Genomic DNA, 12,460 nt, shown 5'->3' on the forward strand with positions numbered 1-12,460 from the left:
TGGGACGGGAGCCAGCCAATCGGCGGGCTGCTAGGACGGGTGCCAGCCAATCGGTGGGCTGCTGGGACGGGAGCCAGCCAATCGGCGGGCTGCTGGGACAGGAGCCAGCCAATTGGCGGGCTGCTGGGACGGGAGCCAGCCAATTGGCAGGCTGCTGGGATGGGAGCCAGCCAATCGGCGCGCTGCTGGGACGGGAGGCAGCCAATCGGCAGGCTGCTGGGACGGGAGGCAGCCAATTGGCAGGCTGCTGGGACGGGAGCCAGCCAATCGGCGGGCTGCTGGGACGGGTGCCAGCCAATCGGCGGGCTGCTGGGACGGGAGCCAGCCAATCGGCGGGCTGCTGGGACAGGAGCCAGCCAATTGGCGGGCTGCTGGGACGGGAGCCAGCCAATTGGCAGGCTGCTGGGATGGGAGCCAGCCAATCGGCGCGCTGCTGGGATGGGAGGCAGCCAATCGGCGCGCTGCTGGGACGGGAGGCAGCCAATCGGCAGGCTGCTGGGACGGGAGGCAGCCAATCGGCGGGCTGCTGGGACGGGAGCCACAAGGGAGGAGTGGGGAAAAACGGCTTTGAGAAAAGGCTGAGGGAACCGGCAGCCATCTTTGTACCCCGAACACTGTCTGGCAGAGAAGTCTCCGGGAGCTGGCCTTGCCCTGGCATGCCTCTGCCACTGGATCCCCTCGGGTATGCCACCTGTGTTTATTTTCATGCCGCCGTGACATTCTGCTTTGTTGGCATCTCCTCCTCATAGCCAAGGTTCTGCCAGGGCTTGGGGTCTACATGACACTATCAAAGTTGAATTACCCTTGAAACCGCTACTAATTGCCCAGTTAACAAGCTTAATTGGCTTCCTGCTGCTGCCAGGTGGCCTGCAGTCGCTGCGTACAAGCTGCCTGTGGAAAAAGAACATGTCGGGGGAGGTGACACAATGCATTTGTCTCTGATTTTGTTCACTCCCAGCTGTCAAAATCCTTCTCCGAGGGCGTCTTCCTCTTATCTCTCTTTCTCCGTTCACAGATCCTGCCTGCCTCGCTGAGAGTATTGCCAGCATTTTCTGTTTCTATGACAAATGTGCTGTCCATCAGCCAGTGAGTGCCGTGGACAAGCAGCTCTCGATCACAGTATATGGTTTTACATGGGTTAAAATAAGCTGCAACCTCCTCTGTTTGTTTAATGGGATGAGTGGATTGATAACCTGCTACACTATATTCAATTAGAAAGGGAGAGAAAAGGCTTGTTTATCACTCTGAATATCCAATTCACAGACCTGACAACAGTTGTGACAATAGTCAGTCACCAATCAATTGAGGTCTTATAAAATAGCTACACCGTCAGTAAATCTATCACTGCATGTTACCTGAGACATTTTGTCTCACATATTCGGTTTATCCCACTGACTCAAGAACAGCTTCTTCCCTGCTGCCGTCAGCCTTTTGAATGGAGCTACCTCGCATTAAGTTGCTCTTTCTCTACACCCTGGCTGTGACTATAACACTACATGCTGCACCCACCCTCTCCTTTCCTTCTCTATGTACAGTATGCTCTGTCTGTATAGCGCGCAAGAAACAATACTTTTCACTGTATGTTAATATAAGTGACGATAATAAATCAAACCTGACCCACCATCAGCAGGCAAGCTTGAAAGGACACCATTAAGAGGCACGCATGATTAAACTCCAAGGGAGAATGGAAATCTCAGAATCCCTGCAGGTTTGACTTGTAACCTGGTATAATTGTGATATTATTTGTTTTAAAAACTCAGAGCCATTCAGGCCTGACAAGCTGAAAGCCTCGACTTCGCTTCAATCATTGATTGCAAAGGTCAGCAACATTTTCAATAGGGGGTCTAGAGCAAAGTGCCTGTAAAGAAGGTCCATTATGCTTCAGTTGCTGACTTCAATGTATTTATTTATTTATTTTATCCGACTGAAAACCTCACAGAAGGCTTTCCCATGATTGCGTTCATTTTCTTTCAAGAAAGAAAATGTCAAGGCACTCAATAGATGTGAGGATTTATTACTTTTTCCCACTACATTCTGGGAGGGGAATTCAATCTCTTTCTGAGGCCCCGATTGTGACAGGGACCTGATGGGTTCCTAGAGGACAGCTCTATACAGAGGGTATATTGGAAGAAAATAAGCAGATCTGCTCCAGTGTCCACCCTTCCATCTTTACCTGGTCTGCCCGACATGGGGTGGCACGGTGGCACAGTGGTTAGCGCTGCTGCCTCACAGCGCCAAGGACCTGGGTTCCATTCCCGGCTCGGGTCACTGTCTGCATGGAGTCTGCACATTCTCCCCGTGTCTGCGTGGGTTTCCTCCCGGTGCTCCGGTTTCCTCCCACACTCCAAAGATGTGCAGATCAGGTGGTTTGGTCATGCTAAATTGCCACTTAGTGTCAGGGGGACTAGTAGGGTAAATACGTGGGGTTACGGGGATAGGGCCTGGGTGGGATTGTGGTCGGTGCAGACTCGATGGGCTGAATGGCCTCCGTCTGCGCTGTAGGGATTCTATGATATGTGACTCCCCAGATCCACAGCAGCGTGGTTGGACTCTTAGTCGTTCTCATGGGCAATTAGGGATGGGCAATAAATCCTGCCTGGTCAGAGATGCCCATGTTCCATTAAATAATTAAATCGCCCCCCCCTACCCGGCCCAGTTCATAAACACTGAAAAAGAACGAGGCAAAGAACGATATCAACAATGGTTTATGGTTTCCTAATGCAGAACATACAAACATACGAGTTAGGAGCAGGAGTCGGCCACTCAGCCCCTTGAGCCTGTTCCAGCATTCAACAAGACCTGATGGCTGACCTGACTGTGGCTTCAACCCCACATTCCCGCCTATCCCCAGTAACCTTTCACCCCCTGGTTAATCACAAATCCATCCAGCTCGGCCTTCAAAATACTCAAAGTCTCTGCTTCCACTGCCTTTTGAGGAAGAGAGTTTCAGAGACTCAGACCTTGAGAGAGAAAACATTTCTCTTCAATCTGTCTTCAATGAGTGACCCCTTATTATTTTTAAACACTGGCCCCCAGTTCTAGGTTATCCCACAAGAGGAAACATCCTCTCCGCGTCCACCCTGTCAACACCCCTCAGGATCTGAGAGGTTTCGATCAGTGAAGGGGTTCTTGCTTCGATTGCACAGAATCACTAGAAAAGTTTTTCACACAGTTGCTGTGTTTTGTGCATTACAGCAGTGGCTGCATTTCAAAAGAACTCCATTGGTTAGAACATAGAATCCCGACAGTGCAGAAGGAGGCCATTCGGCCCATCGAGTCTGCACTGACCACAATCCCACCCAGGCCCTATCCCCATAACCCCAGACATTTACTCTCCTGGTTCCCCTGACACTAAGGGGCAATTCAGCATGGCCAATCCACCTAACCCGCACATCTTTGGACTGTGGGAGGAAACCGGAGCACCCGGAGGAAACCCACGGTTGTAAAGCACTTTGGGACATGCTGAGGAAAGGCAGATTTCACAGAGTCTTTCCTCAATCGAAGCTTCCTGGTCTTTGTTCCCATCAACACACAGCATTAAGCAACCGTGTAAACCTTCAATGTATCTATCTTCAGCGACCATGTCAATCAGGAAAGCATATAAACCTCATGATCCAATAGAAATTTTGTGTTAAAAAAACCCCCATTTCCTTCCTGCAGATTAACTGACACTGGGTCAGCCATGTTGGAAAGGTCATCAACCTGATATGTTTCTCCCTCCACTAGAATCATAGAATCCCTACAGTGCTAAAAGAGGCCATTCGGCCCATCGAGCCTGTACTGACAACAATCCCACCCAGGCCCTATCCCTGTAACCACAAGTATTTACCCTGCTAATTCCCCTGACACTAAGGGGCAATTTTAGCAAGGCCAATCAACCTAACCCACACGTTGTTGAACTGTGGGAGGAAACCGGAGCACTCAGAGGAAACCTACACAGACACAGGGAGAATGTGCAAACTCCACACGGACAGTGACCTGAGGCCAGAATTGAACCTGGGTCCCTGGCGCTGTGAGGCAGCAGTGCTAACCACTGTGCCACCGCTCCTGCTGAGCGCTTCCTTCATGTTTACACATACCTGTGCAGGATCCATATCATTGAGCATGACGATTGACGTACAGTGATAGTCCAACACAAGTCTCCAGAAGTCCTTCACAGTGTTTGGTAAGGGATGTTGGGTAACAATGAAAGCTGAAGGTTGCTTATAACTCTGTAAGGAGGAAGCAAGAGTTCGGTTGGTACAACAGTTCATAAGTTCAAAAGTTCATAAGATAGAGGAGCAGAATTAGGCCATTCGAGTTCACTCTGCCAATTGATCATGGCTGATACGCTCCTCATCCCCATTTCCTGCCTTCTCCCCATCACCCTTCAACCCATTACCAATTAAAAATCTGTCTAACTCCTCCTTAAATGTACTCACTGTCCCAGCATCCACCGCACTTTGGGGTAGCGAATCCCACAGATTCACAACCCTTTGGGAGAAGTAGTTTCTCCTTAACTCTATTATAAAATTGCTACCCCTTATCCTAAGACTATGACCTCTTGTTTCCCAATTCTACCAGCCGTACATATTGGAAAGCTGATTGTGTTAGTACAGTGGAACCCTGATTTTATGTGCCCCGATTGAGCGCGAAATCGCATATGACGCGATCGTGCGATGGACCCTTTTTTTTGCTATTTCTGGTTTAGCGATTTAGCGCGACCTCGATTTAGCGAGACCCCGATAACATTTTATGGACCCCAACCATCGCGTTAAAACGGGGCTCCACTGTATAACCTCCAACTTTCTAATCGCTGCTGGCAGCCGGGCATTGAAATGTTTTCATTCTGCAGTACTGCTAAAACGGGAGCTGGAACTTTCCAAATAGCTTAGGGGTGAATGACAGGTGCAGGGTGGCACTGAGACACTCATACCAGGAAGCTCCCAGCTTCAGCCCTCGACTTGTTAATCCCCAATCAACAGTTGGGCAAGGCCACATTTGTTGTCCATCTCAGTTGATTTTGTTGTGAAAATAATTTTTGCCACTGGTTATTTGCCAGGCCAACTGAGAGGAGCTCAGGAAAAGGAATCATGATGAGTCAACCACATAATGTTAGGGTTGAACCATGTATAGGGCAGTGCAGGAATGGGTTGCATGTGCCCTTCCCTGAATTATATTATTTAACCATCGTCTTGGGACAGGTCCAGACGTCATTCACTGCATTTCTGATTTGTGGATAAAACAAATGGTGTGTGTGTGTGAATGTGTATGTGCGTGTGTGTGTGTGTGTGTGTGTGTATATGTGTGTGTGTGTGTGTGTGTGTGTGTATATGTGTGTGTGTGTTTGTGTGAGCGCACACCTGGGAGGGTCGGGGGTCGATTGGGGGAGGAGAGATCAGAAGTCTCAGTGGTCCTGGGAGAAGTTGGGAGGGTGGGTAGGGTGTAGGTCGAGGGTGAGTGGGAGGGTATGAAGTCAGAAGAGAGGTGGGGGTAGTAGAGTCGGAGATTGAGGGCTAAGGGGAGGTGAGTGGGTCAGAGGTCTGGGGGATTGGGTCAAAACCACTGGTCAGGTTGGGTCAAAGGGCAGTGGGGGAGGGGGGGTGGCAACATCAGGGTGGGTGGTTGGGTCATGACCCTGGGTTGGGGAGGATAGTTGGGCCACGTCCGCATGTCAGGGGGAGCGGGGGTGGGATCGGCTTGGGGATGGGGAGTGATCAGGTCATGCCTGTGGGTGGTGCAGTAGTCAGGGCTGAGGGTTCTGGGGTGTGGGAGGTGGAGCGGGGGGACGGTGGTGTCCCATAAGTGGATCAGTCTGGGTGCTTCCAATATTTACCCAGAAGTTAGTTTAACTCTAACTTTTTCTGGCTAACGCCTGGTGTAACCACGGTGAAACCATACAAAGATAATGAATGGGATTTTACGGACTAGCTCATCCCAAAACCATAAACTCCCACCCGAGGTTAATGGACGTTTCCATGGTCCACCCCTCACCCAATTAAGGGTAGGCAAGAAAATGTAGCCACCCCAAACCAGCAGAAGGAAATTCAACCAAATAAGAGCAGCTCCAACAAGACACTAGAAGCATCTAGACATGGTTTAGATGGAGAGTGGGGACAGATCGGTTGGATCTTATTACAAGTTTCTAGGTGTCCAGATCACCAACAACCAGTCCTGGTCCCCCCCATGCTGATTCTATAGTTAAGAAAGACTACAAAAGCCTCTACCCTCTTTGAAGACTAAGGAAATTTGGCATGTCCACTATGACCAACTTTTACAGATGCACCATAGAAAGCATTCTTTCTGGTTGTATCATGGCTTGGTCTGGCTTCTGCTCTTTCCAAGACCACAAGAAACTACAAAGGGTCGTAAACGAAGCATCACACAAACCAGCCTCCCACCCATTGACACCGTCTACACTTCCAGTTGCCTCGGAAAAGCAGCCAGCATAATTAAGGACACCACACATCCAAGACATTCTCTCTTCCAGCTTCTTTCATCAGGAAAAAGATACAAAAGTCGGGTGTCACATATCGACCAACTCAAGAACAGCTTCTTCCCCGCTGCCATCAGACTTTTGAATGGACCTACCACATATTAAGCTGATCTTTCTCTGCACCCTAGCTATAATTGTAACACTACATTCTGCACCCTCTTCTTTCCTTCTCTATGTACGGTATGCTTTATCTGTATAGCGCGCGAGAAACAATACTCTTCACTGTGTACTAATACATGTGACAATAATAAATCAAATCAAATCAGGAGTCAAATTTTTCAGCAAGCAAGCTGACAATTCACAACTGCTGGACAAAATCCAAGAAGCTACACTAGGAGGTGCTGACTCTGATAAATTCATGCTCCAAATGGTGGTAGAGAAAAGTTCACATTAAATGATGCTTGGCTGTTGTCAAGCACATTCACTTGTTTTGTGTGTGAGACATCTTTCACTGGAATCAATGCGTTTTGACTAAAATGGCTTTGCCCTCGTCATGCCTGGAGTAAATCAACAATTTCTACTGGGCCACATTGTTCTAACAACATAGGATTAGCACCCGTGACCTGTGGACTGCTATTCCAGTATTATAACCACTGAACCTCTGCATGTAACCAGCCATGAGAACAATTTAAAATGTTACTTCAAAGCCAATCAGTTAAATATTTAATGTAAACGAGGAACAGAAAACGCAGCATTGCGCTCGCTGTCTCTTGCTGTCTTAAGGCTTTTGACAAGCCTCATTATTGGAATATCAATTACTCACATCCATTAGCGCAGCGTTGATATAATTGCTACTTTCGCCATCTATTGTGATCAGGAACGGGAGGCATCTGTCTGGTGGAAGGACGTCCATGCACCGATTCTTCTCATGGTTTCGCGGTAGAAGTGCTATACTGCAGTCCTCCACTCGCAGTGTTGGCGTCACCATGTTCAGAGTCTGATTGAAGAAAGATGACAAAAGAGTGTTTCTAATCTTACAGAATAACAAGGCCTAAGAAAAGCTAATTCGATCTTTTCATCTTTATCCTTCTGACAAATGACTTAGAACCGTAGGAAAGTTACAGCACAGAAGGAGGCTATTCAGCCCATCTTGTCTTGTCATGAACTCTAGCCAAATACTCAAAGGTAAAGCCTCACCAACCAACATCAAAATGATTATTGTGGGATGCTTCACAAATGTGGCATCTGAACTATGCGTTTTTTCAGATCTCACACATCAGGCTGTTGCCATAGGTTTTGGAAAATGCCTTATCTAATTTCATTCCAATTTTTCACCTTGAACTTTCCCTGAAACATCCATTTTCACCAGTAATAATTGTTCGCTGGGCGACATATGTGAGAGGTCGAAGGTGACCGACCCTCACCCACCACAAATCCTACCATCACTCCCACCTCACCTGCCCAGCATCATTTTCCACCCACTTTAGCCAGATAAACAGAACCTTATGTCCTTCCTGTTGCAATCTCTATGGCTCGATAAATACCTCTTTGCCAGGTCACACGGAACCAGCAATTCATTTCCAATTTGTTAGTTATTTCCTTCTATACAGAGACACCTGTCAGCACGGTGGCACAGTGGTTAGCACTGCTGCCTCACAGCGCGAGGGACCAGGGTTCGATTCTCAACTTGGGACCCTGACTTTGTGGAGTTTGCAAGTTCTCCCCATGTCTGTGTGGGTTTCTTCCTGGTGCTCCGGTTTCCTCCCACAGTCCGAAAGACATGCTGGTTAGGTGCATTGGCCATGTTAAATTCTCTCTCAGTGTGCCCAAACAGGTGCCGGAGGCGGGGATTTTCACAGTAACTTCATTGCGGTGTTAATGTAAGCTACTTGTGACACTAATAAATAAACTTTAAAACCTGCCATCTCCCTCCCTTCTTTACACTCAGATCAGGAGCTGAGTGGAAGCTGCATTCTCTCTGAACATTACACTGGCTGTTGGTGTTGAGTGTGTGCCATCACCCTGCTTCCTTTGCCCATCGCTGGAATAATTGAGATTGGCATACACTGTGTCAAAACCCAAAACGAGAGTCACCCATCCTGGTTCTAAAAGTGCAAACTATACTGAACTATATCAGATTCTAACAAATAACCTCAACTGCATGATTAAATGGACTTGTGATTTGTCTCACCCATCTTAATCTTAACAAGGCCAATTGTATTTGGCTCTGGCTTGACAATGAACAGGTAAATATGTTCCTGCTGCCTATTAACTGAGATTGAGACACATCAATACCTCACCTCTTTGCCACCACCACTAACCACCCCTCGCCAACTGAAGCCACCCTACCCCCACCAGAGTTTTATTTAGACATTGAAGCATGTTCTTTAACGATGTGGAATTTTTTTTGGATCAGATTTGAACTTCAGCCCATAGAATCATAGAAAAGTTATAGCATAGAAGGAGGCCATTCGACCCATTCTGTCCATGCCAGCCCGAAGACACCTTCCTAATCCCACCTTCCTTCACCCAGCCCATCGCCCTGCAGCTTACAGCACTTGAGGTGCAGATCCAGCTACTTTTTAAAGGAGTTTAAGGTCTCTGCCTCCACCACCAACTCGGGCAACGAATTCCAGACACTGGCCACCCTTTGTGTATAAAGTTTTTTCCTCATGTTCCCTCAACACCGACTGCCACTTATCTTGAATCTATGTCCCCTGGTTCTAGAATTCTCCACCAAGGGAAAGAATTTTATCCTGTCCACTCTACCTCTGCCCCTCATAATTCTGCACACCTCCATCAAGTCACCCCTCAGCCTTCTTTGTTCCATGGAAAATAACCCCAACCTATCCAATCTCTCCTCTTGGCTACACTTTTCTAGTCCTGGCGACATCCTTGTAAACCCGTTCCGCACTCTCCCCAGAGCAATTCTGTCCTTCCTGTAATATGGTGACCAGAACTGCGCACAATACTCCAGTTGTGGCCTCAACATTATGGATGGGATGTTTTAGCCAAGTTTGCCCCAAGGCTGAAAAATCCCGCCCGAGCTCAACGGACCTTTGCACGGTTTATGTCTTGCCCGCTACGATTCCCGTGGTGGGCAGGACGGAAAAATTCCACCCTACATCCTCACTTTTATATTCTATACCTCTGCCAATGAAGGAGAGTGTCCCATACCTAAATAGACCTGGAACTACTTGTATGACAGTGAGGTGAGTGGACCTTCACCATATGGACTGCAGCAGTGCAAGAGGGTGGCTTGCCACCACCACCTTCTCAAGGGCAAAGTAGGAATGGTTGACAAGAACTGAGATGCTCAGGTCCTGTGAGTGAGTAAATCAAAGAAGGTGCAATCGTCATTTGCAGAAAACCCGTTTTACATTGTTGGAAATGTGCATGCTTACCCTGTACTCCTCCTTTATCTGAGAGGAGTTAGTCTGTGGCTCCAGTTTGTTCATCTCGTAATACGCGGACCTGAGCTGAGAGGCTGGGATTGCCGTGTCGCCGCATAGGCAGGCCTCCAGGATGGCATCGTGGATGAACACATACTGCTCCTGTTGAGTTTGAGAAGAGAGAGACAATGCAGCCAACTTTCAATCACAGTGGAATCATTTTATGTGCAGGAATTAATGATTCAAGAAGCTCTTCCCAGCTGCATCTTCTGAGCACGAAGTTTAATGATTTGATGCTGAGTAAGGTGTGATTCATATCACACTAAATGATCCAGAAAGGTTTCAGTGTACATTAAGGAAAAACCACTGCACAATAATATCCTCAAACATACCCTGTCTGATTATTCATTATCCGTTCACTGTACTGCTAATTTCACACTCTTTAACCATTTGACTGCTGAACGGTTTGTGTTTCTGACACACACACTACACATGGACATTTCGTACAGTGAAATATTTCAAACATTGCTTTCAGTCCTCAATCCACACTTCATTCGCTAGCGCCTGATTCCATCCCTCTCCCTAGCAAAAACGAACATTAAGCCAGTCTGTTCACAACCTTGGTACCTTATTGTTCCCGAGATGAGCTCCAAACTCAGTCGTGCAAATGAAACTAAATACTAATACTAAACCAGCCTCCCATCCATTGACTCTGTCTACACTTCCCGCTGCCTCGGCAAAGCAGCCAGCATAATTAAGGACCCCATGCACCCCGGACATCCTCTCCTCCACCTTCTTCCACTGGGAAAAAGGTACAAAAGTCTGAGGACACATACCAACCGACTCAAAAACAGCTTCTTCCCTGCTGCTGTCAGACTTCTGAATGGACCTACCTCGCATTAAGTTGATCTTTCTCTACACCCTAGCTATGACAGTGACACTACATTCTGCACTCTCTCCTTTCCTTCTCTATGAATGGTATGCTTTGTCTGTATAGCGCGCAAGAAACAATACTTTTCACTGTACGCTAATACATGTGACAATAATAAATTAGATCAAATCAAATGCCACCTACTTCCATCTCTGTAAAGTCGCCTGATTCTTCTGCTTCAACGCTGAAGAAACCCTCATTTATGTCCTTCTTTACCTCGAGACTGGGCTATTCCAACGCACTCCTGGCTGGTCTCCCACATTCTACCCTTTGTAAACCTGAGGTCATCCAAAACTCAGCTGTCCGTGCCTTAACTTGCAGTGAGTCCTGTTCCCCTATCACCCGTGTTGGCTTACACTGGCTCCCGGTTAGGCAACATCCTCATCCTTGTTTTCAAATCCCTCCATGGTCTCACCTCTCCCTATCTCTATAATCTACTCCAGCCCCACAACCCCCGCGGGATATCCACACTCCTCTAGCCGTGGCCTCCGGTGCATTTCCAATTATAATTGTTGCACCATTTGTGGTCGTGCTTTCATTTGCCTCGGTCCCAGGCTCGGGAATTCCCTCCCTACGCCTCTACCTCTGTGCTTGCTTTTCCTCCTTTAAGACACTTCTTAAAATTGACCTCTCTGACCGAGTTCCTTCTCTGGCTCGGTGTCATCCTTTGCTTCAGAATGCTCCTGTGGACACTTCATTACTTCAAAGTGCTGTATAAACATGTTGCTGTTATAATCCTCCTATGCAGCCGTACCCTCAGCGGCTGCAGTTTGGGAGGCTGCTGAGCTTCCATTGAGGACACTTCAATGGCAGGAACAGGTAACAGTCAAATGCCTTTGGCCTTAAGGAAGAATTGAGGGTGCAACCTTATAGAACATAGAACAGTACAGCACAGAACAGGCCCTTCGGCCCACGATGTTGTGCCGAGCTTTGTCTGAAACCCAGATCAAGCTTATTTCCTCCCTATCATCCCGAAGTACTCCACGTGCCTATCCAATAGCTTCTTAAATGTTCCAAAAGTGTCTGACTCCACTATCCCTGCAGGCAGTCCATTCCACACCCCAACCACTCTCTGAGTAAAAAACCTACCTTGGACATCCTTCCTATATCTCCCACCATGAACCCTATAGTTATGCCCCCTAGTTACCGCTCCATTCACCCGAGGAAATAGTCTTTGAACGTTCACCCTATCTATCCCCCTCATCATCTTATAAACCTCTATCAAGTCTCCTCTCAACCTCCTCCGCTCCAAAGAGAAAAGCCCAAGTTCCCTCAACCTTTCCTCATAAGACCTACCCTCCAAACCAGGCAGCATCCTGGTAAATCTCCTTTGCACTCTTTCCAGTGTCTCCACATCCTTCTTGTAGTGAGGTGACCAGAACTACCCACAAGCCTTGCAAAGCCTACCCTGGATTAACACAGCACTAACAATTTCACTCAGAGGATGTCAGGACACATGTATATATTATCCTCCACTATCACACTACATATACCCCCACCATTTGGCCTAGGTTTGCAAAATCCAACTAACTGCCCTGGCTTGAGACAATTCACACCTCTTTAACCTGTGATTATCCCTCTCTCCACTCACATTGTCTGAACCTGTAAAGACTCGCATTCCAAACCATTATCTTGCAGTTGAGTCTCTGTTTATATATGCCGTGTTTGCGAACCCACCTCTCCACTCACGTGATGAAGGAGCAGTGCTCCAAAAGCTTGTGA

At 47.7% G+C, this 12,460-nt stretch overlaps 1 protein-coding gene across 4 annotated transcripts in view; it reads right to left on the bottom strand.

Annotated features, from left to right (window-relative positions):
* The window catches only part of LOC144495597 (receptor-type tyrosine-protein phosphatase mu-like), an 896,407-nt gene that overhangs the window by 25,898 nt on the left and 858,049 nt on the right, over positions 1–12,460 (bottom strand). For all 4 annotated transcript variants that reach the window (XM_078215746.1, XM_078215745.1, XM_078215744.1 and 1 more), the window contains 3 exons: positions 9,820–9,969; positions 7,239–7,412; positions 4,080–4,211 (listed from right to left, as the gene is read on the bottom strand). In XM_078215746.1, coding sequence (XP_078071872.1) covers positions 4,080–4,211; positions 7,239–7,412; positions 9,820–9,969 — 456 coding nt within the window. The remainder of the gene's footprint in view (positions 1–4,079; positions 4,212–7,238; positions 7,413–9,819; positions 9,970–12,460) is intronic.

Source organism: Mustelus asterias, chromosome 7, assembly GCF_964213995.1.
Source record: "Mustelus asterias chromosome 7, sMusAst1.hap1.1, whole genome shotgun sequence".
NCBI lineage: Eukaryota > Metazoa > Chordata > Chondrichthyes > Carcharhiniformes > Triakidae > Mustelus > Mustelus asterias.